A 26,814-nucleotide genomic window follows, 5' to 3' on the forward strand; every position below is an offset into this window, starting at 1 on the left:
TCGGACACGACTGGCCCGGACGGGCAGGGGTACCTTTACCTTTATTGCTTGACTTTAATTTTAATTACCGTAACCACTTAGATATTTTATTAAAATCAAGTGGCATGTGGGTTTTGTTAAATAATTAAAGTTACCCTCAAAAGTATATTTTCCTATTGATTAGTATAAAATGATGTCCTCCAAAATGTTATGAGGTCGATCTGATACAAATTGCTCCTGCTTCTCTCACTGTGCTGCCATGTTCTCCTCCTCCTCCTCACTCCCAGGTTTATCGCTCTCGCATTGGCTCTCCAGTCTCACATTTGCAGGAAGGGAAGGCTAGGAATGCATCTGGCTGGGGAAGTGTGGTTTGCAAAACAACAGAACCGGTGACAACAACAGGCTGGAGCTGGAGGCAGGTAAATTTTTTTGACTGTGCTCACCTTGCTTTTAGTAAACAAGGTTTTCATTCCCCCCCCCCTTTCAAAAACCTGGCAAACCTGGTCAACCACAGACAAGAGTAGAAGGAAAGAATTGAGTACAAACACCATTAATGGTTCAAGATGGGAAGGGTGTAAATAATAAAATAATAATAATAATAATAATAATAATAATAATAATAATAATATTAATTAATTAATTACCTGTCTCCAGAATGAGACCACTTCCAGGCTGTTACTGTTTTGTGCGTGGGATTCAATACATTCCTGGCAAATTCAGGTGGTGCAGTTCAAGGGGATTGGGCCCTTTTACACAAGAAAGCTGCTTCCAAAGAAAAAGGGATTTTTGCAGTAAGGAAAGCACTGGGGCAATGCCTTGGAGAGTGTGATATATAAAAAAAATGCTTGATAAGGTATCATACAACCTCCCACAAACAAATCAGGAAGAATGTTCAATAAACAGGTTGTCTACCGAAATCAACTTGTTGCTGTTCCTTTCTCTTAATTAGTTATTCTCCATCCCCCCTGAGTTCTGGAAAACTGAGGCCCATTGTGAACTGGGCAATTTGTTTTAATTTTTGAGATACGAGTTTTCCGATATACCACACTTGCACAAAACAGTGGGATTTTTAAAAAGTGAGTGTGTTGCCTCAGGCCCATGGAGGCAGTTTGCCAATGAAAGTACAGGACTTAGTAACAGAGGGCATTAATAGAGGGCATCCAGAAAAAAACATCACCAGGTTTTTTTTTTATAATAAAAATACTCGTCCACACAATGTTGGCCTTTTTTCCCCTTACGAAATTTTCTTTATATCCTTTGCTGCGTTATCTGTATATTGGGGAAATCCAGATTAAAGCAGCTGTGTGTAGGATTCAGGCTGCCATTTGCATGAGGACAATGTGTGGATGCACTGAATCCACTTTAAGCTGCTGTGTGTACATATCCCACGAGAGGGTGCTGAAGAGCAGGACTAGGAACCGGGTGATGATTCCTCTCTTGGCAATCCAGCAAAGGCTTGCGGATTAACCCATTTAGCCTTGGCTCTGGCCAACAGATGAATGGCATCATGGTTGGTTTCCCCCCACTTGAATCTAGTCTGGTCGTGGGGTATGAAGGGAGTAATGGCCAGAGACCTGCTTGGGCAGAGTGTATTGCTACAAAACAGGCATTATTATTATTATTTGACTGATGTTTTAATGTATTTTAAATATTTTGTTGGAAGCCACCCAGAATGGCTGGGGAAACCCATCCAGATGGGCGGGATATAAATAAATAAATAGATAGATAGATAGATAGATAGATAGATAATAATTATTATTGGCACACACTTCCTATAACATTCAGGGCTTAGCTCAGGGATGGGGAAATGTTCTGCTCTTCACTAAAATAATCCCAGAGCAGGGTGTAGCAAAATACTGACTCGAAATTACATGAAGTCAATAAGAAGATTAAAACATCAAAAACCATACAAGTCACATCATGGATCCAGCGGGTAGGGATGCCCACCTTCTTCATCATGAGAACATGATGCTGGACTGTTCACATACTGGAGGTTGCTGTTAGGCTCTAGTTTGGCACAACTAACAGATCTTTCAAAAAGTCTTTGGGGAAAGTTGTCACATTGTTATGCTTCCAAAAGGCTGTAATGAAAGTGGAACAGCCATTTAAACATGGTGAAACACCTCACGTGTAGGACTCTTTCACCTTGGGCACCAGAACGGGTTTGTTAAACTGGTTTTATTACATGAATCATGAACACTATCCTTGGCCAGGGCGGATACCCGCAGGGAACAGAGCACATGGGTGGAACACCAATAAATTACCTGTTCTGCATTTAAAATAAACACCTGCTGTCACCCGCTTAAAGAGATCCTAACTGTGCTCTTACTACACAAGCAAAATATCCGTTTAAAATTCAATGTGAGCTTTGCATTTCCATAGCCTTGCGGAGTTCCAGAAATAGCTTGCTTGCAGCATTGTCATATCTAGTCCTGTTGGAAAAGTGTATTATTTTTTTAAAATTAAATGTGCAATTGCAAATCATGAAAGCTTCAAATGCTGTAGTTGGGAATTACTTTTTAATTAATGTTTGAAAGGTTGTTGTATTTCCCTTTCTGGGGGCTGCATGTTCTGTTTGCAGATAACAAAGATAGCAGAGGTGTTGCCTTCCTTCCTCTATGCTATAAAATCTTTGGGATACAGGTGGCACTGGGGAAGGGTGGGGTACCGAGAGGGCTAAATGCCCACCAATGGAATTGCTTGCCCACCATGTGTAAATTAGAAAGACAGTGAAAAAGTCTTGTTTCTACTCCAGAAGATGGTCATCTGCCAGACCAAGCTCACCCTCTGAGAGCTCCACTTGCCTCTTTTTTTGCCCACCCTGCTGCCTGAGTCAGCTGCCTCACTCTGCCCCAATTGCACCACCTTATTCTCATCACTTATAAATTTATCTGTGTCAAGATGAGCTCTTGTACTACAGAATTTACCATTATACCACTATCTATTAAGCTAAAGGAGGCACATTTTCACCAGTTCACGTTATGCAGAAAAAGAGTTGGAGAGAGCAGCTGTAGCTATTGGCAGCAAATAAGGTGCTGGATCCAGACAGCCGTAAGAGCAGGCCCATTGAACTCAATGGGACATACTGGATCCAACAACTTTGACAAGATGTCGGCTGTTGCTTGTCATAACTTCTGCAGTAGGAATGGAGCGAAAAGAAAACTTCCCTTATTTTTAAACAATGTGTCTCATTCTAAGTGTTATTTATTTGTGTGTCAATCACGCTCCTCTCCCCACTGTTTTATAATTCTCCATTTGGCAGGCTCTGGTATAAGTATGTGTTTTTCCTCATTCTTCTTCCAGTGAGCTATGGAATGGGGAGTTTCAGCTGAGGCCCAAGAGAGATCTGTGGAATTCCCTCCCCCTTCATATTCTTTGACAGCCATTGAGGGAAAGGGGTAGGAGGAAGACAATAGTGGTGGGGTCCATCTTGGGTCTTATCAGGCTAGTCAGAAACGAGTAAGTCACACACATCCCAAGCCTTTATTTCCCAGGACTCCCAACTAGGAGTTGTGTAGAAACTCTGTTCTCATAAAGGCAGTGGCATTCTCAGAAAACCAAAAAAAAACCCAGTTTCTATCTTTTTTCTTTTCTTTTTAATAGTAACTGAAGAATTATGTGGGATTGTGTAGCACTGGCCCAACAGCACAGCCCATTCAAGGGGTGGCATTGCTTACCCTAGGACAGCCTTTGCCAACCTGTCGCTCTCCAGATGTTTCAGACTTCAGCTCCCATGAACCCCAGGCAGTATGGCCATATGATGCTGGGGCTTATGAGAGCCATGTCCACAACATCTGGTGGCATCTGGTGGTGAAGCCTGCTTGAGGCTAATGGGGTGGCCAGCTGCCAATGCCTGAGTGTACTTGCTTGAGACAGACATGGGATGGTGCTTTCTGTCAGCTCTGATCTGAGAGCTTCCCAGAGCCACTTTGTGAAACAATTCTGGATGAGGTGGCCCATCACAATACAGTAAAGCAATTGTTATGTATTCATGGGAGACAGTTTTGAACTCATACACTAAACTACTTAGGAGCAGGAACATGTCACCTGTGGTTCAGGAAATTAGGATCCAGTGGCCTATTCCCATGGATGTTTTCCTCAAAGTCAATATAACTGTGTTCAGTGAGGTTTGCTTCCACTTAATTCTGCAGAGGATTGCTGCGGACGTGATATAAATAAGGGCAATCATGTAAAACCTAACTTTTTTCAGTCCATAAACTTCTTGCACCACCAGGACTGTTTTGCCTCCAATCTCCAAAAGGAAAAATATAAAAAATATTAATTCGTTTATCTGAAAACTTTGTTTCCACCATCTGATCAGGTGCCTTTGGTGACAATAAACACACATGAATATGACGTTCTTTCCCTCAAAGAAGTGGCACGCACACACAATCCGGTTGCTAATTGTGTTATTCTCTATCCAGCATGGTCAGCAGTGAGATAACTGTCAGCATCCTACTACCTCCTGGCACCTCTAAAAAGAAAGCAGGGAAGGTGGGGGAAGAGTCACCAGGTTGATGTCCACTCACTTTCCTTCTGCCATGGTGTCATCATCATTCCCAGCCAAGAAAGTCTCTGGTTTTGCTGTGCCAAAAATGGGCCAGGAAGAAACAAATTACAGTCATGTTTTTACTTGTTGTCTTGGCTACATGATTTATGAGCCTCAGTGCAGCGATTAGAGATGAAAGAAAACATTCCAGGCCCAGGACCCACACATTGCTGAGGTCTTGTGTGCCTGGCCTTCTGCAGGAGTTACTGTAAAAGCAGGGGGGAGGGAGGGGGTCATAGGAAGTGACCCCACCCTCCCAAAAGGAAAATTACAAGGGGCACACTGGTGAGCACATATACTGGGTGCCAAGTGCCTCGTGGCTGCTGCTGTATGAAACTATCCCTGCCTGGAGAGAATCAAGAGCATTTTCTAGGCCCTACTGTGGGTAACAGCTAGGGAATTACTGACATCAATAAAGGCAACATGGGAGAGTAAGCTACATGCGTACATAGAGACATAATTTTATTTGTATGCTGCCTTTCCACAGCTCTAGGCGGTTTACAACATGAATATGTAATTACAACATAACAAAAGTCATGAACAATAAACAATACATTAAAAAAAATACACAGAACAGAACCAAACAGAACAATGTCCACATAAATCACAAGAAGATCTAAAATAAAGATACGAAAAAGCAAGAGCAAGCCGCCCCACCCCCCAATACCTCAGCCCAATAATATTTTGTGAAGCCTCAGCTTTTGTAGCTAGAGTCAGTCAGGGGCCCACCCTCCCAGGCCAGGTGGGGAAAAAGTCTGCAAGGGAGGGATCAGGACATCCAGGACTCACAGCCAAGATGGAGGAGTTTGCATGTGGAGGAACGAGAAAGTGGGCTTAAAGGTCTAGCCAGAGAAGATTCTTCTGTATGACGAAGTTGACAATGGTCATGATCCTCAGCCCATATGCCAAATTCCATCTATCCTTCTCTGTCATAAGACCACATGCTTAACTGTGAACAAGAGGGAAGGGCAGGAACATAGTTAAGGTTGCTGCAGAAAGTGGTTGGTTTAATGGCTGTGGTTTAACAAGCAGAGGGAAATAATCTTTACTTAAGGAATAAGAACATGAGAGAGAGAGAGAGAGAGAGAGAGAGAGAGAGAGAGAGAGTTTTTTGAGGAGTAAACATCAGAGAGACAAAGGTCAGCAGCATTAACATCAGAAAGAAAAATAGTCTGCCATCTCTTCTCCTTACCTGGCTCAGTCAACCACTTCTCCCTTATGTCCGCTTATCCATGACAGAAATTTGTTGCCTTTGAAGGGCCCTGAGCACATGTATAGGGTTTTGCTGATGGAATGATTTCCAGCAGGATCATGCCCCAGAACCACTCTTATTAGTAATAAGCCACTATTTATTTGGTATGTCAGAGGAAGTTTCTGCTTTCTGCCAGAGTATTCCACAGGAACAAGGACAGTAACTGGCTTGAGGAAAGGTTTGATCTACTCCATAAGACATCAAAACACAGATGATAAAAGTGTAACTCTCGAAGGCGGTAAAAGGAATTAAGCAAGAGCATTAGCAGATCTATGTAGAGGAAAAGACAAAATAGCAAATAAGGTAGACCTCGCTGTAACCTCGCTGGTGTAATTATTTAGGCATAATTCTCTGTTCTAGCCTTCCACAAATTGGTGTCCTCCAGATGTTTTGTACTATAGCTCCCACCCCCAGCTAGTACAGACGTAAGTTGTGCTTCAAAACATCTGTAGGGTGCCTGGTTGGGGGAAATTGTTCTGTTGCATCCTACTTAGGGGCTTATTGATTTCATGTCTGGTTTTTACAGCTGCTGCTATCATCTGTTCTATAAGTACAATTGGATTTTTGGTTACCACTGACATGAGCCAAGTTGGTAACCTCCATGTTTTCTATGGCCAAATCGCTGTCCATTTCAACTGGATAATTATTGTGGGAGTTGTTTGCAATCAAAGCTAACAATGCATACCTATGCTAGTTAGTAAATGAAGGGGTTAAAGACCACAGAGCTGTAAATTACTAGAGAAGGGACAGATAGGTCACACCCCCTCACATTTGGGAATAAGTATTGTCTGTTTCTTGTTCCTCTCCTTCTGTTGTACCATTTAAGCTGAGCAGATGTTTGAGACTTGGACTCCAGACTTAGGCCGCATGTTTGAGATTAGTGTTTGCCTTTTGTAATCAATAATATACTGCCTGTGTTGTTTCTGCTGTTGTATTGAACAATGCATGAGTGAGACATGTGTTTACTGTAAGTAAAGCATTTAAACTTACTAATGTTTGTGGTCTATTCACTCTGAGAAAGCTAGAGGGAGAAGATAACTGTAAGCACTTAACACTTGGACATTTAAAGGTCTAATAAGCTATATTTCTCACACTTTGCAAATGCTGCATAGATCTGAGTTTTAAACTCTTCTGGGGGCTGTTTTGTCTACAGAGTGCGTAAAGTCCCATGTTTGTTTTTATTCTAAGCAGTCAGACATTTTTTCTTTGTAGTTCCCCACACAAATAGGACTTCAGGAATAACTAGCATTCCCCAGTTATTTCCCAACAATTATGATCTCGATGGGCTTGTTCATTTGACAGCTCTGGTCTCCCATTCCTATGGGTAGTTTTCAAGATCCAAGTCCAATCTGCGGTAAGGCACAAGACTGAGTAGGACAACCATAAATTATATTTCACTCTGCTTGAATTTGCGAAAGGAATGTGGAACTGGTAAGGCATTTTGACTGGCTGGCCCTTGGTGGGACTGAAACTCCCATGATCTCAAAGCAGCACCTACTGTTATGTAGCCATCAGAGTAGGTATCAACACTGCAGATATTAAGTACAGGGTGTGTGGAAGGCTTTCAGCAGAGGAGGAGTAATATTCATGAAGATCTAAGAGCTAATTTTCAGATATGTTTTGAAATAGGATTGGTGCCTTTGAGATGTAGCACTCATACCTGGGCCCATGTGAACGTTTATAACTATAGTAATTCAACACAGAATTGGTGAGTTGGGTAGAAATATTGTTGCTCCCCCAAAGAATCTCATAAAATGGTTTGAAAGACAAGGGGGCAAATTCATCCCCTGCTCACTCCCCCCACCCCTTGGAGGGCTTTCCAGAAGCCCCAGATAACAACACTCAGGTCATCTTTCAACAAATAAGCGAACTGCTGTATGAAGGGAATAGAACTACCCTACCTACATTTTTGTTTTTATGACTGCAGATAAGCTGGAGCCACCGTGCAGATATGGAAGCATCGTGACTGTGCGTCTCTGGCCTGTTGTTATCTCAGCCCATTCCAACCCTCTGCAACTTGATGGTAAATAAATGAAGAGGCTGTTGGGCTGCCCTCCAGCTCATGTGGTTTAACTTGCTTAACTGGAAAATAAAGAGAAATGCACATTTCCTGTGAAAATGATGGCTTTCCACACTCCCCTCAACCTGAAAATATTTCCCGTGACTGAATAAACAGAAGACAGGAAGGCAAGGCTGTCATAGGGGGATAATCAGGCAAAAAGAGAAACACACACCCCATAATTCATACAACTTTTGTATCTGAATGTGGTGGGGCCCCTTTCCCACCCATCTCCCTTGTCAATAAGAGCAGGCGAAGAACTAGAGATCACGTCTCAAATACTCAGCATATTGGCAAAGTCGTGTAATGTTACTCTGAAAGCTGATGCATGTACTTGGATCAATCACGTTCTTGCCCTCATATGCCAAGGTCCATTTGTGCAGTGATGTGAATCATTGCTCAATTCAGCTGAACCAATTGCCAAAGCCCAGAAAGCTTTTGAAATGTAGCTGCACTTTGTTGGTGAGGTTCAAATGAATGTGTGTCCTCAGTTCAAACATTTCACTGCTCAGAGACCCATGTATACATGGGGAAACAGTGACATGCACAACTCCTTGGCTTGTATCTGCTTTAAAAGTTTGTCAGGCTGCTCAGGATACAGGTTCAAGCATTTATATCTGCCCCACACCTTCAATTTTTATTTTTTAAAAAACTCAAAATAGATTAAACTGGGACATGCAGCAACTGTTTCAGTCCAGGGTTCTAGTTTCTCTATTTAATTCACCTTCCTCAACCTCCGTCTTCCTGTTCCAACCCCCACCAACTTGCAATCCATCTCAGTTCTGATAGGGCTGTTTCTGGGGTCCACCCCACGTTCCCAGCTTTTTGTTTCTCCCAGCTGATCAGTTCCTGTTGTGCTGGTGCTACTGTTTTGACAGCCTGAAGAAACCAGCATCACAGCCTGAAGACTGGAAACAGAGGGTATGGTTGTGGTGTTGTATGAGGATAAATGTACAGAAGAATCATTAACAGTGTAAAAATATTTGGCAAGTGAGTCACATTTATTTCAATCAGTATTGATCCTAAGAAAGCATGTCTAGGTTTGTAACTGAGCTTAAAGAAAATCCAATTAAATTAGCAAGATATATTGTAAATATAAGTAATTTTGTAAACTGCTTAGAGATTTTCTTTCAATCAATTGGTATATGAATTTTGTTACATAAATAAAATAAATAAATGTATTTAGGACTGACAGTCATTTTCGCACCTTATATTGAAAGTACCCTCACAGCACTTTAACTGTTATGGCTCCCACCAAAGAATCCTGGAAACCAGTTTGTTAAGTGTTCTGGGAATTGTGGCTCTGTGAGGGGTGTCCTAAAAACAACAAGAAATTATTTTGAAACAGGTTTGTTCTAATATGTTTGTGACATGATTGTTGATTAGTGTTTTCTAAGTTATGTTTGAAGGTCTGTTGTGTGTCCCAATGTAGTGGAGGTGGCATCTACATAGAACACTTACATTCAGTTGCATAGCCTTTGGTAACCTGGTACCTTCTAGGTGTTTTGGATGACATCTTTGGCTGTGATGGGAGCTGTAGTCCAAAACAACTGGAGGGCACCTGGTTGATGAAATCGGCAATAGCAAATGTTGCACTCTTCAAGCTCTTTAGAATTATTTCAGCCTGAGGGTTCTTCTGAAAACTCTTACGTGGACTCCTGGTGCTCCCTTCAAATCCCAGGTAAGGCAGAGGTGAAAGATGTACAGTCATACTTCGGGTTGAATGTGCTTTGGGTTGAGCGCGTTCGAGTTACACTCCGCGACAACCCAGAAGTAACGGAGCACGTTACTTCCGGGTTTTGACGCTTGCACATACGCAGATGCTCAAAATTCTGCCATGTGCATGTGCGGAAGCGGCAAAACACGACCCACGCACGTGCAGACACGCCGTCCCTTGTTACGTTTGCTTCAGGATGCGGATGGGGCTCTGGAACGGATCTCGTTCGCATCCTGAGGTACCACTGTAACTCATTTTCTCATTCCTAGGTAATATTGACAATCCCCTTCCTGGATCCAGAAAACCTCCCTGCCAGCAGAGTCCTTACACATAAGGCAGGCATCGTCCTACCTATTTGACACCTGTTGAAAGCCTTTTTGTTTTGGTAAGCCTATCTAGACATATATAGTTACCTTTATATGTTTTAAGTTTTATTATTTTCAATCTGTGTTAAAATGGTTATGCTTTTATGATTTTTTAAATTGTTTTGAGTCTATATTAGTGTATCAGCTTCTCAGACTTGTGTATGTGTATATAATTTATATTGAAGAGTGGGAAGATATCATACGTACACCCCAAACAATCAGTCCATCATTTCCATACAGGTAAGAAACCAATTAATATGCTATCTGCCTTGTCTACGCTGACGCCATTCCTCTCAAAAGTCCCGTATGAAGCACATTCTAGTCGTACGTATTTACGAAGAGAAAAACATGCCTTCTTTCCTACACCCGTCGGCCGCCTCATGAAAGTAGACTATTTCATTGGCTGACAAAGTCAACGGCGCGTCGTTCCGATTGGCCTCTGAGCACTATGCCCTCCTCCACCTCATCCAACCCCCGCCTCTCCACCCGGCTGGTGAGTGGGAGGGGCCTAAGGTACGGCGGCCGCGGAAGCCCAAGAATCCCCTTCGGTCGAGCCGGGGGAATCTGAATGGGGTCGATGAAGGAGCACGGTAGCGGCGGGGACGCGCCGGAGTCGCGCGAAAGGAGGCCCGTCTTCACTCTGGACGAAGTGGCGAAGCGAAACACCGACAAGGAGACCTGGCTGGTCATCAGCGGGCGCGTCTATGACGTAACCCGCTTCCTCAGCGAGGTGGCTATGCTACTTTATGCAAATGAGGCCCCCCACCCTCAGGAGGGGACTGTTTTCCGCGATACGGGAGCGGGGGCTTGTGGGTGGATCCATTCCCGCCCAGGGACTTCCTGGGAGCAAGGAGGGAGATGCGGGGCCTTGCTGAGGTCATGAAGGCCCCAACCGGGCCTGGAGGGGCCGAAAGGGGAGACCCCAGCTGGCCTCTGCCGGACGGGGTGAGGGGGCTGGAAAAGGCTGGCCTGCAGGCTAAACATGGCGGGGTGGTGATGGTTGGGATGGCTAGGCCCCCGACGGAGCCTCTTCCAGCCTCCTGGACTTTCAACTGCAAGCGGCCTGTAAATTGGGAAAGGCAGAACACAACGTCATAAAGTCCAGGCTAACTTCTTCCAGCTCCTGACAGACACAAGGCGTTGCTTTGCCATAGCGTCCCCTGTCTTCCTTCTAAGACTCTGGGCAGGTTCACCCCCTCCCCACAACTTCAGTGGGCTGAGTTTCCTCAGTTATCCTTTGAAAATGTTAAAAATGTATACATAAAAAGTAGCAACACACAGAGAGTAAATCTAATCAGTCAGAGTCAGTTGGAGGACCACATGGGAATGGGGGTAAAACAAATGTTTTGCATGTAGTAGGCATACAGATTCAGTCCGCAGCATCTCCAGTTTAAAGGGTGGTACACTCTTGCCTGAGATGTTGGATGGCCAGTGTGAGGGGGAAAGGGCTGGGAAAAGCCTTGGAGACCCACGGCATGTCACTTTAGATAAAGGGGAGGGCAGGAAATTATCTGAGGCCCTATAAGTATTTTCAGGCTCCCAACTCCCATCAACCCTAATGACCTAATTATCCCAGTGGCCTGGCATGATAGGAACTCATTGATTTACTTCTTTATTGCATTTATATTTCCCTTTTTTCTCCATGGAGCTCAAGGTGGCTTACGTGGTTCTCCTGCTCATTTAATCCCCACAACACCCCTGTGAGGTAGGTTAGGCTGAGTGAATGGCCCAATGTCACCCAGGGAGCTTCATAGCCAAGTGCAAATTTGAACCCTAGTTTCCCATGACCTAGTTCAACACACCAACAACTATTTCACACTGGCAGTCCAAAAATATCTAGAAGGCTGCAAGTTTCCCCTCCCCTTGAGGCAGACAGTACTAGGCTGGTGGACCCAGTGGGTTGACCACTTGGCAGCTTTGTAGGCACACACAACTGCTTATTGACTCCTCTAAATGAGGACAGGATAGGAGCAAATGCTTGTTAAGGGTTTGCATAATTCAGCTAGCCCTCTGTGTGAACATATCTTATGTTGCAGCCTCTGTTAAGAATTTAGGATCTCACAGGGTTGATGTGAACATTTATATGAAAAGGATTTTCAACTATTTGGAACACTAAAATGCTTATAGAAATAATTATTAACTGCTAGCAGCCTTATACCTGGAATTGCTGAGGAATTCTAAGAAATCAAAACATCAGTGCAGTTTTGAAAGGTCCAGTTCAGTGTGCCATCTTGATTTCTAATGGCTTCCCATTGTACCCAAACAAAAATAAAAGACGCATCCTTGATCTCAGGAACCATTTTGCAAAATTTGGTTACAGTGTCTTAAGAGGTGTCCAAATGCATAGCAACCAGACAAACCATTTTCCAAAATACCTAATAGATGCCAGTATTTTAAAAAGCAAGGTAAGTTTTGCAGGAAGTGGCCACTGTATTGGAAATATCCATATTTCAGTGCCTGGTATCTAACATATAATATTGTCTTAAGTCTGATTAATTCCTCAACTGCTTATGAGCTAATTCCCAATTCTGGCTACTCAGTGACTTTGAAGTTGCTGTTTACTTCCCAGAAGTACTGATTAAGAGGGTTGGGGGTGGAATTGTGTGTGCACACAGACACACATGATCACTTTCCTCTTTCCCCTTCCCAGCAGTCCACAGTGTCTTAAGACAAGACAAGACAAGACAAGACAAGAAGTCTTAAGCTTCTGGTAAATGCACATCCACACCATAATCTGAATCAGATCTAGATTGCAATACCATCTGCAAAAAGAGTAGTCTGGAGACTGAGGACTGTGGGTGGTCTAAATTACTGTTTATTTCACTTAAGTTTCTAGACCTCTTTTTATTGCCTATCCAGAGCAGTTAACAATCACTACATAAAAGCAACATAAAACTATACTAAAGTAATTAGTGCTTCGTTTTTAAAAAATCGATAGCTAATCACAGAGATAAAAGGAAATTTCATGAAAACATTGTAAATTTGCAAAAGAGCCTCATAGGTTTGTCCTAATATAAATAGCCTTTACACCAATTACTAGCTACTTACATGCTTTGGCCTCTTTGATAATGTAGTCTAATGGATTGAGGCCACCACTGAGAAGACCCCACTGTGTGTTTACACTTGTGTGCCTGTGTGTGAGTTTAACCAAGGCCTCTTCTACTGTTTTGAAAGGATGGATGAGCTCACAAGGAAAGAGAAGTGCTTTCTGTGGGTCTTATATTGAAGCTGTAGATAGTACCTTTCAGACTCCTAGTTAGTTCAGTAGTTCCCAAACATCTTCCCCCATGGACTGCTTGAAAATTGCTGTAGTCTTGGAGGACCACTTATTGATCTTTCTGCCTATTTTAGCAATTGTACTGCAATGTTCTTCAACCTGAAACTCTTTGTGCTTTCTTGCTGCATGATACATGAGTGAGATTGTGGTTCAGCCTGAAGTGCTACCACAGGCTTGTTGCGTAAAGCAGAGGAGGCCTCTTTGCAAAGAGATAATTGTGTTCTGCTCCTGGGGCTCCAGCAGCTTGTCGGTCAACGGGCCAGATGCTGATTTAGTCCTTGAAGCCTGCCAATTGCAGCAGGGATTACATAAATCCAATTCTGTTTAGTAATGTTGCAGCAAAGATTACATATTAAAGAATGAGACATTAGATAGACTATCATGTGATAGAAGCACATTGGAATGAGGGAGACCTGAAACTCCAAAAAGCTAGGAATTGAATTCCTGGGTAGCTCAGGAGCTGCCTGTGAACACCAGCTGGGTACCCATAATGTATTTCAAGGGAGGATGCACAGGAATGCTTGCTTCTGGGCCCCTTCTCTTGTGTGCCAAATTCTGGGCCCTCACTATGTCTCCTGCTCTAAATGCAAGTTGCTATGAGACTTTGGAAGATTTAAAATCAAACGTCTGAATGGCATTAGCTCCGGCAAAGAGCTTTGGGTTCCTATACTTGTCTAGGCTGGGGGCATCTTTGCTGGGTACTTTCCAACTTGGTTTGGCATTCTGTTCTCTACTGTCTGCTTGATCACTTGGAGAAAAATTTTCTGGCTGTAAATGGCCTTTTGGCTGTGGATGAATTCAGCTTCTCAAACTGACTGTATATCAGATCATCTGTCTTACTGATCCAGCTTTTCTAAGTGACATGGAACGCCAAAACTGTTCTTTAAGGAGAAACTTAAAACCAGAAGATACCAAGAACTTAAGGCAGCATGACACACACTAGCCTAATTCAAAAGCTACCTTTGTATTTGTCTTCTCTCTCCTCTCTGGTAGTATGGAAACCAGATTCAATGCCTGAGAGATTAGTTAGGGCTAAATACTATTCATTCTCAAATAAGCTTTGCTTAACTTCTTTCCATGCCCATCCTTAACTTTGCAGTTCATAAAGACAAAGGAAAGAAGTCAATTGCTGGTGGCTTAAATCAAGCCCTTTTCGCTTGTTGTCCATTTCTAAGGCCTTCAGTGTCCACACCTCTTTTGTCATTCTGGGGAGAAATGTGAGCTGCCAAAGGGGGAAGCTGATGACGTCAATCAGAGATTACTCTCATCACCTCTGCCCCCTGCCTCGCCCTTGGAGGCTTCTTCTTTTTCTTTTTTTTTACCCTGGGAGCAAAATCCACCCCAGGGATCCTTCCAGCACATTGAAGGTGTGCCTGGGCATGTTTTGACTGCATTGTACTCTCTGACCTGAGATGCTGTATGTGGCTCCTGCTCTACCAAAAGTCAGTGGCATCTACAACCCAAGGGAGAGGTGGCAGGAGTCCAAACTATTGGAAGTAAAACGCAGATAGTGTAGGAAGCTTCTCCTTTTAGCACATCAGGCAATTGACCACCTAGCCTCACACTATTTATTCCAGCTGCAAGTATCTGTCCACTATTATTGCTATTATTTAGATTTCTTACCTGCCCTTCACCATAAGGTCCCAGGATGGGCTGCAGCAATGTAAAATATAGTTAAAAACAACTTTGAATCAGAAGTATAGGGTGGGCCCTAAAACGTTTATTTATTGAATTTATATATCTTCCTTCTAAGGGTGCCCAGGGAGACAAACATACACACAAGCGATAAAACACCAAATATCAATTTGAGTACAAATGCAGACAGACAGATAGATAGATAGATAATCAGATGTTGAAGGCCTGTATAAAGAGGTACATTTTCAACAATGACAAAAGCTGTATAATGAAGGCAGACACATCTATGTGAGGAGGGAATTCAGTAGTTATGGGGCTGTCCTTGAGAATGCTCTCTTCCGGCCTCCCACTATCCATGTCGGGGTCAGGTAAAGGGTTTTTGTTTTAACCAAAGATGCCAGCAGGGATTAAACCTGGGACTTTTTGCATGTAAAACATGTGCTCATTCCTTGCATCTGTGGAACCAGAAAGCACCGTAGTAATCATAGCGATTCTAGCTTTGCTCATCCTGGCAACCCTGCATCCCACTCTTTAACTCTTCACCAACCTGGTGGTTCCCACAGTTGTTCTGGACCAGAGCAGATGGGTGTCCTTGGGTAGAAAAATGGCTGTTAATATCAGAGGTACAGTTTAAAAAAATCAGATGGGTCTTAAGTGGTGCTGAAAAACATTGCATTTGTTTTCTTTTATTATTTTATCTTACATTTATATCAAAGAATACTCAAGGCTGCACATGATTAAAATACAAATACAGTACTGTAAATCTCCAGGCACCTGATGTGTGTTTAAGGGACGAACATTAATGCATTTCCTGACCATGGATAGAAGGAGTAAAATCCGCGGGCCTCTTGCTTGCCAGTACTAGGCTTCCAGGTTCTTGGATGGCCAGGGCCTTAATTTTCCAAGCATGTTTAAGGAAACTGGATGGAATTATTGAGGCTTCCCATAGTGGAGATGGGACATTAAGGCTGCAATCCAACTACACTTACCTGAGAGCAAGTCCCATTGAATTCATAAGGACTTACTTCTGAGCAGATAAGTATAGGATTCAACCGAGTGCAATCCTTTGCATGTCTACTTGGATATTATTCCCACTGAGTTCAGTGGGACATGCCTTGGGTTGTCAGTTGTGTATATGCTGAGGAAGAGAAGCTGGTGTGTTTTTCTTGCTGCTTTTCGTTTTCATAATTCCTATGTTGTTGTTCTTTGCAGCATCCAGGTGGAGAGGAGGTTCTGCTTGAACAAGCTGGTAGAGATGCCACTGAGAACTTTGAAGATGTTGGCCACTCTATGGATGCCCGAGAGATGCTTGACCAATACCTTATAGGAGAGGTTCATCCGGTGAGGTCCTAGTATGGGGGGAAAATTGGGAATGTTTGTAGCTTTTATTTAATAAGAATATCCACCTTTGGGTACAGGCTGTGGAGCTCCAGAGAGAAGGTGAGGCACAAACTATTCTTTGCCTCTTTTGTCAAAGAGCTTGTTGTGGGTTTGGGTGGGGGAGCTGATTAATGTAGCAGCATGTGCTCTCAAATGACTTGAACTCAGCCTTTGCTCGCCTCCTGCCCTCCAGTTTTGGACTACAACTCCCATAAGCCCCAGCCAGCACAACTGTGTTGGAGTAGATAGTATGACCATGCAAGCTGGGGCTGGTGGGAGTTGTCATCCAAAACAACTAGAGAGTACCAGTTTGGCAAGGCAGCTCTAATGTCCTGGTTTTATTAAATAAGAACTTTGCTCCCAGTTCATTTCTGGGAGTGAGAAGTGAAGGATGCCAGGTACCTCACGTGGCTTGGGCTCTTTTTTGCATGCCAGAAATATTTTTTTCCAGGAGCTTAACATCCTTTCTCTTCTTTCTCTTCCTTTTCTTCTCTCAACAGTGTGACCGTAATCCTAATGCCTCCAAGGTAAGTCACTATCCTGGTGATCTCCCCTACCTCCCTTTATTCTAGCATTTTGGGGCACTTGAAAATGTGCAGTGAGAATGGGCATGTTGAATGCACCTACTCCTCGGTGAGCAGAGCTCACCTCACTTTGGCTTCAGTGGTAAAACAGCTGAACATAGTTAGGGTGCTGCAATGAGAGCTGCCCTGTTGCACTAGGAGTGTTTGGTCGGTTTCTGCCCTTAATTGGTCAGCATGGGGATGGGGGTGCTGTCCGTGGGCCTTTTCCTCTAGAGAGCCCAAGGCCACTGGTGTTCTGGCTGCAGGTCTTGTGTTCTGCCTCTCACGTCCTCTCTTTCTACCTTGGGGCTTCAGTTCAATGAAGAACTCTCCTTCCGCAGTGGTTCTGTGCCATGCTGCCTTCAAACGTGACTATAAAATTGTCTGTAGTACAGTACAGGCAGATCAATGCCTATCTGTGTTCAGAGGTGATATTCCTGAGAGTAAAAGTTGCCGGGGAAGTTGAATAAGAATGGATTGTTGGTCTTACTAGGGTTGTTGTTAGGTCTTTAAAGGATGTGGAATGAAAATGTGCATATGCTAATTTATATGTGTAGGTGTCTCTGGGCAGTGTGTGTATTAAGTTTTTTAAATGACTGAAGGAAGCAGAAGATTTGGGGCCTGGTGCAAAAGGCCTGGTGCTTAGTCCCTCTGGGCTACCAACTCCCTTGCCCTCCCTTGAGAACTTCTTGATGGGACATATGGTTGGCCACTGTAGGAAAGAGTTTGCTGGGCCCCCTTCAGCCTGATCCAGCAGTAGCTGCAGGGCTCTTCTTACTTCCCTCACAAGATATTCAGTTCTGGGTTAAAGGTCCTGGGTTTCAGGACTGTTTACCTTTGCTGGAGGAGAGAGGATTTCCTTGTTCTGCACACAACAGCTTTCAATTGTAGCTGGTTGAGTGGGTGGGGCTGAAAGCACTCTAGGTATGGAACACATCGGAATACCTGAGCAGCCCCTTCCCAGCAAGTCTACCCGGGAGCTGACCTGTCAAACTCTGTGTTGCAGTTGTTGGGAGAATTCTGAGCCTGTCATTGAAGAGCAGTTCCCACGATTGGAGAGGAGCAGTGGGAGCCATCCGCTGGCTATGTAAACACAGCCATTGTGGGTTGCCCAAGTCCCACTGTGTGGTGCCCAGCAGTTCAATCATTTATGATGAAAGGATTATAACATTTCTCCTACCTAACTCGAAGCCCATTCTGTGTATTATCCTCTCTCTCTTGTCATGCTCCCTGACTTGTGTCAACAAAGGCTTGGGGTGAGCATGAGGTCCCAGCCAACAACTTGTTGAATTTGTCCTGAGAATTTAAGCATTTGATTCTGTGCTACACTTTGCCCAGAGATGTGCCCATCTGCCACCAGGGAGCAACCTCAGGTTATTCACAGAAGACCTAAGTAGCTTCTCTGCTGCCTTGCTTCTTGGTCCAGAGTTGGAAATGACTTTATATGGGAAACACCCACTCCCTGTCCTTCATGTGTTGTGTTAGTGTCTTGGGAAGCTGTAAAGTCAATACCTTTCTGTGATTTATGATACCTGGGCGAGAAAAAGAGTCTTCACAATGTTTTTCCTACAAACATAAAAACACATTGCAGTAGTTTCATTTATAGAACCACCCAGATTTAAAGTTTCAGAGTGACTGGTGCACAAGGAAATATGTGGTGTGTGTGTGTTAGCTAGATGAGCGTGGCTAGTTTGGTTACTGCAGTTTGATGCAAGCAAACATGACAGTTACTGGGTTTCTGGGTTTTCTACGTATGGGTCCCCATTTTTGAAAAAACAACAACAGGAAAAAAACCAAATGCTACGGGCATGCTAACATGTTTATACTTTTTTTTCATAAGAAGAATGCCAGGCAAACTTTTGTGACAGGAACATTGCAAAGAAAGAAAAAGTGAGTCCCACTTAAATCTTGTCTAAGTGTCACTCCTTTCTGACAAGTGAGGGTTTTTTTTCCTGAGGAGAGGCATAGAGTAGTGTGGGTGGCCTCAGCCCTGTCCCTGGAACAAAGCCCTGGTTGGCCCATCTGAAGAAATGTGCCCAGGCATACCCTATTATTTGGAAATGACTTCTGTCTGCTCTGCAGTGTCTAATGGCTTACTTGACTCAATTACTAAAAGAAGGGTTTAGACACTGAGGAAGAAGCTGATGACGTTTCTGGTCCTCTGCCTTTACACTGATTCCCCCATCTACACTTTACATGTCCTGAAAGGGAGTCCTGTTTTCCCCTTTCAGGATCCTGATGGCATGGTTTGCATCATAATTTTCTGGACTGTTTACATAGGAGACCATGGTCCTTTTGTAGCAGAGCCAACAAATGAGTGCTAGCCCTTTGCATATATGTCATATTTAAATGGCCCCTGTGTTTTCTGTCTCCTTTGCCTCTGCAGAACTTGAGGTACCCCTCTCCCCTCTGCTCCTCAAGCCTTTGAGCCTGTTTTGTGTCTTTTCTTCCTCTGCCAGGCCTAACCAAAGGGGTTGCTTTTGCTTGCTCACCGCCTCTTCTTCCTCCCTAGCTGCTTCTTCAGTGTTGGTTTTCTGCATACTCAGCAAAAGCAACTTGTGTGAGCCTCAAAAGCTAATGAAATCTTCTGTAGGGGGAAACTCAATGGGTTTAGTAGTGTTTACTCCTGCTTTTTCCTTTTTAAAAAATAAATAAAATTATCATGGCTAAAGAAGGGAAATGGTCCCTTCACCTGGGGGCCAATGCAGGCATTGCCTCTTCCAGTGGTAAGGAGACATGGAGGAAGGGCCTTCATAGCCATAGAGAGTGGGAGTTTGATCCAGGCATAGATAGTGGTATTGGCAGGAGCTGGAACAGAGCACTGGGAGCTCACCCCCTTGAGCAGTTTCGAACCACTGACCTTTTGATCGGCAAGCTAAAGAGGCTCAGTGGTTTAGACCGCAGTGCCACCCACTCAAAAGTATGCTATACTCGAAAGTATGCTATGCTCAAAAGCACACCAGTGTGAATAGATAAATGGGTACTGCTATGGTGGGCAGGTAAACAGCATTTCCATGCACTCTGGCACTTGTCACAGTGTCCCGTTGCTCCAGAAGCCGTTTAGTCATGCTGGCCATGTGACCTGGAAAGCTGTCTGTGGAAAACGGTGGCTCTCTTAGTGTGCAGCAAGATGAGCACCACACCCCATAGTTGCCTTTGACTAGACTTAACCATCCAGGGGTCCTTTACCTCCCCCCCCCCACAATAGTGGCATGGCAGGAGGTGGCTTGGTGTGAGGAAAAGGGAACAAAAAGAGATAAACGGCCCACAATAAATCAGCTCATACAAAATGGGCAGACTAGGAATATGGTGAAGTGGAGGGAGAGAGCTGATTGGGGTAGAGAGAAGGGGGCTTTTACAATTGCAACAATTGGAGAGGGCCTTCAATACTGAGGGCTATAGTGCTTTCTTCACAGAAAGCCTTTGATTGGATTGACTTGCTATAGACTTGGATCTTTTCTTAAGACTTCTCTGTTTGTGCTGTCTCTCTCTCTGCTGATGTCATTGTCTGTCATGAGTAGCCACCAAAAAATGTGGCTATTTCTAAATTGCCCTTACTGGAACAGCACCCTTCCCGCTCATGGATTGGGTTTCTTTGGTGGTGCGGCAAGTTTCTGTTTGCGAAAGGCTTTTCTTGGTTTCCAAAGCAGACCTCTCTGACTTACAGGGGCACCTCAGACGGTCTGCTGCATTGTCCTTCCAGCTTCATGTCTCAGCCTGTGGAATTCAGCTCAGTGTTGTTGGTCCTTAAGTCTCTTAGCATCTCTTCTCAACTTTCCACAGGTTCTTAGCTTTTCACCACAAATGCAACTGTCTTCTTGCCACTACCTCTGAAATATAGCATTGCTTAATCTGTAGGTTGAATGCAGATTAGTGGATTTCTCTTGGGCATCTCTTTTTACACTTTATGTTGGGCTATTTTATAGGGGGGGAAATGATGGGAAGACTCTTTGTCATATAGTCCCCCTGAAAGTAGCTATCCATAATTTCTGTACTGAACAATCTCTTTGATCAACAGAAGTAGGGCAACTCCTAGAGGCAGGTAAAAATTCCTTGTTCTGGCAGTAGTACTTCCATCTTTGATATCTGCTCTGATATTCTGTATTTCAGCCTTCCCCATCCTGATGTCCTCTAGATATTTTGGACTACAATCCACATCATTCCTAGCTAGCACAGTTGGTTGCTGTATGCTGTAATACTGAGAGTGTTGGGGGGGGGGGAATTCTCCCAGTCTTCTTGTAGCCTTCCCTTTTTCAATAACCTTTACATGTAGAAACAAACAGCAGTCATATAACCTACTACATAGTACAATACTGCAAGCAAATTGCTTCTGTGCTTGGTGTCTTAGACTCACAACAGTTTTCATGGTCAGTATATTTATTTGCACTGCCACAGGCCACTGTAATTTTAACAAGTTAAAAACAAGGTTCTGTTTCTGTAGAAACTTAATAAGTTCAGACAGAATTGGGCAATATTTATTGAAGATAGGTATAACAAGGCACATTCTTGACATGATCCAAAATATTTATTAGAGATGACATAATATATACCATTATTTTTAATGTAATACTTGCAATTTCTTTATTTTTTCTTAACTTTTCTTTGTAAATACATATGGTTTTCTAAAGGTGAATACAAATTATAAATAAATTAAGAACAAGTATTTGATAGTCACTTCTTGCCATACAATCCCTCTTGGCTTGTGTCTGCATCCTCCAAGGGGAGTTGGATAAGATTCTCCTCTCCCCTGGGCTTTTTTGCCCCATCCCAGTTTCTTATCTTTGCTACAAGAAGCGAAGAGGTCTCCTGTCCTAGATCTGCCAAACACGAGGTACAAGAGAGAATGCCAGCCACTCTTTGTGGTCAAGCTGTTTGCATTGGGTGCACAGAAAGGCTACTTGAACTTGGTAAAGCAAAGAAGTTATATTATTTCAGCAAGCACCCTTTAGCATTGCAGCTCAGAGCTCAAGCGACAGATTGGAGACACATGGGATGGGTGCCAAAGGAAGGCTTAGGGCTGGCGCTGGTGCTGGGAGTGTTAAATGGAATCTCATTAAGGAGTTATGTGCATGTTTAACAATTGGCTTCTCTTCATGCTTGGCTAGGAGATTTGGCCGGTGAACAGCACTGCTTTAGACAGCCCTTTTCACAATGATGCTGCTGTCACTTGGCATTTGCAGCTTTGCAATAAGGGAACTATTCACATCTTAAAGGCAAAGGCACCTTTTTGTAACTTCCCTCCATTGCATGGAGAGGCAATTGCTCAAGCTGGCTTTTCATGATGTCTCATTTTGAATTGAGGCCAAGTGTTGTGCTTGTAATGAAGAGTCCATGTGTGGCTGCTGGGTGTGAGGCTAAGCCAGTATGTGGAATGTGTCTTAAGGACACCAAGCTGTGTGCTTGACATAGAGTTGCTGTTAAGACATGTCTGGATGGTGAACAGTGGGGAACTCAAAATTCAGGCCAACAAGCAAGGGCAAAAAAGCAGCACAACACATGGCTTGTATTGTTATGGGAAGTCTCTGCTTGGTGACTGAGCCTTGTAGTCATGGAGAGGAACCTTATTGATCACAGCAGCAAATAAGAAAGCAAAGGAACACACAGCAACTGGCAAACAGTGATTGTCTAAGACAGGCATCCCCAACCTTCGGCCCTCCAGATGTTTTGGCCTACAACTCCCTTGATCCCTAGCTAACAGGACCAGTGGTCAGGGATTATGGGAATTGTAGTCCAAAACATCTGGAGGGCCAAAGGTTGGGGATGCCTGAAGAGCTTCCCTGTGAAAAGTGCCCAAGTACTTATAGAACATGGAAGAGGGACTGAAGAGAAACTAAATGTGTGCCCAGACATAGTTGTTGGGAAGAATGGAACATGTTGAGAGAGTAAATGAATATGTGAAGAACCGGGGCAGAGAATGAAGATCCAAAAAACAATCCTTCCATTCGTTCCCTCTTCCAGGGTCATCTCAATGCTATTACCCACCTTTGCTCAAATTGGACTGGTCATATGTCACAGTAAACAATAAACCATGGTATATTGTAAATGAGCAGAAAGCTGGTGCAGGCTGCTTAATCACTCCCACTTTACTCCAACCTGGCTAGCACAGAAACAAACAAACCAGAAGGCTTGGCGTTACATGCAAACTGAGGCATGTGGTTTGTTTAGAAAGTGGGGGGGGGGGGACCCTAAGTCAAGCCTGGTGGTTTATTTGTCCAGGCAGGCCATGCTAAATATTCATAGCAAGCCATAACCCATAGGTTGCCATGACATGTGAACCAGACCATTTCGTAACCTATAATTTCAGCTTGCATGTTTTATAAAATGTATACAAAATGTGTGCTTGTTTTGTCTTCTCAGGTTCCAAACAAGTCTCCCTCGAAAGAATCAAGGTATGGTATTCTGCTCTGCCAACAGAGTAAACAAACAAGCTTTCTCTAAGTCAGCCTGGTTTCTAAATAGATCTATGGTGCTTCAACATTTGTATGGATCAGCGTCCTGCACCAGCATCTTAATCATGCATCATTCTAGGCTTTGTTGTTACATACTATGATCTGTGGAATGACCATCTAAATTAGTCCTATAAACATTTTATTTTTACATATCTGTAAATGAGATAAATCTACCCACCTTTGACTGAGGCCAGTTCCTAATCTTGTGCCATCTTTGCTGCTCCTGCGTTGTATGAGATTCCTTACTCAGCCATGATAATGTATTTAACTGGTAGCCACATGCAGGCTGAAACTAGTGGAAAGTTCTGAAGCAACCATACTTATTGGGTAGGAATGAACTGCCTTAGGTTTTTATCTGTACCTATAAATGAATGGATAGAATTGTTAAGACTTTGCTCACAGAACTATGACAGAAAAAGATTCTAGAAAAGAATTCTCCTGTTTTAAGTGCATTTAACATAAATGTAACTTTATACCCCCCCTCTTGCCTTTTTCCTCAGTTTCTGGACAGTTTGGCTGATCCCTGTTTTGGGAGCCATAGTCTTGGGATTGATGTATCGCTACTACGTGATGGATGGGAAATCCTCCTGATTTGACCTCCTGAAGCTTTAGGACTGGAAACCATGCCTTGCCACTGAAAATGGTGGGGTCTTACTAAATTCTGATGAACACCTAGATGTTGTCCTTCACTTGTATCAGTCAGTCCAGCAGCCCTGGTGTCTGCAAAGCCAAGCGGGAATTTGGTGGGGCCCACTGTTATCTTTCTTGTAACTGCAGAAACAGCAACTTCCTGCCATTCCATGGCATGGCATTTCTGTCACCATTGACCATGAGTCACTTTTCATCCAGCAGCTTCTGGTTCGTCGTGATGGTGCCTCTGATCCATGCCAGCCTGTCCCATTAAGTACCAGCAGAATGAGATGGCATGCTGTCAACATTCCTCTTTAGCAGGAGACCAGCAAGAGAAATGGCTCCACCAGCACAGCGCAGACTGGGAACGGCGGCACACCTGCCTCTTCTCGGGTGTTTTCCTTCAGCTTCTTTCCGTACATGGTTTTTGAAACGGTTAAATGGGTACATTTTTGTTTCAGTCTTCTGGTTTACATAGTCCTAACTGTCTGCCTTTTTAATCTGCCTGATCTGTAATAAAGGACTCTCCAGTTACTCTGGTCAGCGGCCTTGTTTTCCTGACTGATTCTGCTACCTCTGGCAAAGCTGGAACTGGCCATCACTTGCCTGCCCTTCTGCTTCTGCTCTTAATGCCCTATTTGAGCGTAGAACTCCAAGAAGCTGGTGTGGTACGAAGCTTGTGGCCTTTTCGCCAACTTTGTACCAGAAAAGCTTGCTATGTTCTAAGTGCAAGCAAGTTGGTATCAACACTGAGGGAGAGAAGGAAGCTGAAGGAAATTGTGCCTCTAGGGTTGAAACAAGAGATGAGGATACCTTTTAGGTTTGTGCTTTTTCATTTGCTCTGAAGCCTGAAACAATGCAAGCAAGTAGCACAAGACAGGCATTGTGCTGGGATAATTCCCTTCCTTCTCACATACTCCCCCTAATTTTGCCTTAAGTGTGTTAAGGGGAAGGACAGCCATGAAGCTAAAGTTATCCACTAAGATAATTTTGATGTTGCCTTTCTTCATGGGAGGTCAAGGACTATAGCTTCTTAAAGGAAATTTCGGCATCATAAGTAACATCTAGTGTAAAACTGGTGGCTTGTCTTGAGATTGCAGTTTTCTGTTGGATAACTTTGGGGGTTTAGAGTAGTTCATTTATGGCTCTGAACCCCTCAGGCCTGAGCACTGAATAAACCCAGTTCTTAGTATAATCTTCAGTTACATATCTTGACAGTTTGAAACTAACCCTCCAGGGTTTTTCTCTTGTCTGTTACTAGGCTGTCCACAGTCCTCACCGGTTTGACTGTTTGCTGAGATCAAGGCTGTTTTTGCTAAGGTCAGGTGACTTACACTGTTTTGGAAAGAGTCTCGTAAGCAGATATGCATAATCATGTTTCTTTAAAATTAGTTTTCTAGCAATGTTTGGTCAACAGTTTTTTGCCTACATATATATCTGAGAGCACATAAAAGCCTTAAAACCATCAATGCAAAAAGAAGAAAAAATGCAGCCAGCAGTTAAATTGGTTCTATGGGCGATTCTCTGAAGACTGGCTGACAGGCTTGTGTCTGTTCTTGTGTCTGTTGAATTTAGATGATAAGGGAGCTAGATATATGCATGTATCTCAGTTCTCCCTCGCTGTAAATCCAAGGTTCAGATCTTGTTGTCTTGGAAACTAATCTGTCTGGAATAGCAGTTATGATGGTAAACACTCAAGAAGCTGTCTGGTTCTGAGGAGGGGGTTGGAGTGCAGACATTCTACATGTTCATGGTTCCTTTCTTAAAACCCTGAGCCTGTGTTAAAAGTTGTCATTGACTATGTTAGTTGAACTTGCTGTTGCTGTTGCACCAGCATCTTAGAAATTAATTTTTTCATTTCCCAAAGGTGATCCCGAAGACAATTATAAATCTGGTTGAATTTGTGTAGGCTGACCTTCCTGGTTTATATCCACAAGACATTTTTTTAAACTTGATTTTTATTGATTTTTCAAGGAACGAAATCCCCAAACAAAAATACAGGAACACCAGAGAACCCGAAGAAGAGGAAAAACAATTGAGACAGAGGAAAAACCTGTCACATAGCAATATAAATGACCACAACAGAATATATATATGAATCATAGAATTGTAGAGTTGGAAGGGACCCTGAGGGTCGTTTAGTCCAATCCCCTGCAATGCTGGAATCACAACATGTGGTCCCCCATCCTATTTGAACCCATACTGGATGCTGCTCAGCTTTGCAAATGTGCTAGCAGTTTTATTGTTGCACCACTATTGTTAAAAAGTGTTGCAGTGTGAAATGTTCTTGTTCAGGTTTCCACTCATTCCCTTCCATTCCTCCAAAGAGCCAACCAGCATTCTGTGCCCCCACAGCATGCTCAAGTCTCACTAAGCTCTTCTGGGGGCTTTCTCCCCCTTTATTTATATTTTTATAAAAGGGTTTTGTGTTGTTTTATACATCCCCCCCCCTTTGCATTTCTGCATACAGTGGTACCTCTGGATACGAACGGGATCTGTTCCGGAGCCCCATTTGCATCCAGAAGCAAACGTAACTAGCGACGGCACGTCTGTGCACGCCGCTTCTCGCTGCTTCTGCGCATGCATGTGACGTCATTTTGAGCGCCTGCGCATGCACAAGAGGCAAAACCTGGAAGTAACGTGCTCCGTTACTTCCGGATTGCCGCGGAGTGCAACTCGAACACGCTCAACCTGAAGCGTATTCAACCCGAGGTATGACTGTATTTTAAGATTACCCCACACCTGCTGGCACCTCCCTCAGATGGTGCTATTCTGCCTACAAAATGTCTGGTGGCTGGATAATGAATTCACTAGTAGTCTATATAAATGGAGCCCCCACAAAAAAGGTGTGTAAGTGTGGAGCCTTCAAACCCCTCCTTTCCAAGACAGGAAGTTGTCCAAAGTGAGGCAGTGAGAGTGTGAAGGAACAGGTGCCTGGTGTCAGCTGGGAAGGGAGGAA

General features: G+C 43.6%; 1 protein-coding gene and 1 long non-coding RNA gene across 6 annotated transcripts; one reads left to right on the forward strand and one right to left on the reverse strand.

The window, feature by feature from the left end:
- Positions 1-4,960: 4,960 nt before the first annotated feature.
- Positions 4,961-10,250, reverse strand: LOC308482328. 2 transcript variants are annotated; one of them, XR_013989220.1, is made up of 3 exons: positions 10,129-10,250; positions 5,721-7,862; positions 4,961-5,477 (listed from the first exon to the last, which is right to left on the reverse strand). It is a non-coding gene; the product is annotated as an uncharacterized lncRNA (long non-coding RNA). The 2 variants fall into 2 exon arrangements; XR_013989221.1 differs by having other exon boundaries at positions 4,961-7,862.
- Positions 10,251-10,353: 103 nt separating this feature from the next.
- Positions 10,354-24,389, forward strand: CYB5B (cytochrome b5 type B). Of its 4 annotated transcripts, XR_013989219.1 has the most exons (6): positions 10,384-10,651; positions 16,046-16,174; positions 16,714-16,740; positions 23,134-23,165; positions 23,726-23,868; positions 24,078-24,389. XR_013989219.1 is itself a non-coding variant. In XM_081015340.1 (5 exons), exons 1-5 carry the CDS (start codon positions 10,490-10,492, stop codon positions 24,127-24,129), a joined length of 402 nt encoding a protein of 133 aa, XP_080871466.1. In that variant the 5' UTR covers positions 10,354-10,489; the 3' UTR covers positions 24,130-24,389. The 4 variants fall into 4 exon arrangements, 3 of the variants coding, with proteins under 3 accessions (XP_080871466.1, XP_080871465.1, XP_080871467.1); XM_081015340.1 differs by lacking the exon at positions 23,726-23,868 and having other exon boundaries at positions 10,354-10,651; XM_081015339.1 differs by having other exon boundaries at positions 10,390-10,651; positions 23,726-24,389.
- Positions 24,390-26,814: the final 2,425 nt, after the last annotated feature.

This window comes from Podarcis pityusensis (genome assembly GCF_964106645.2).
Source record: "Podarcis pityusensis genome assembly, chromosome: 8".
In the NCBI taxonomy this organism is placed as follows: Eukaryota; Metazoa; Chordata; class Lepidosauria; order Squamata; family Lacertidae; genus Podarcis; species Podarcis pityusensis.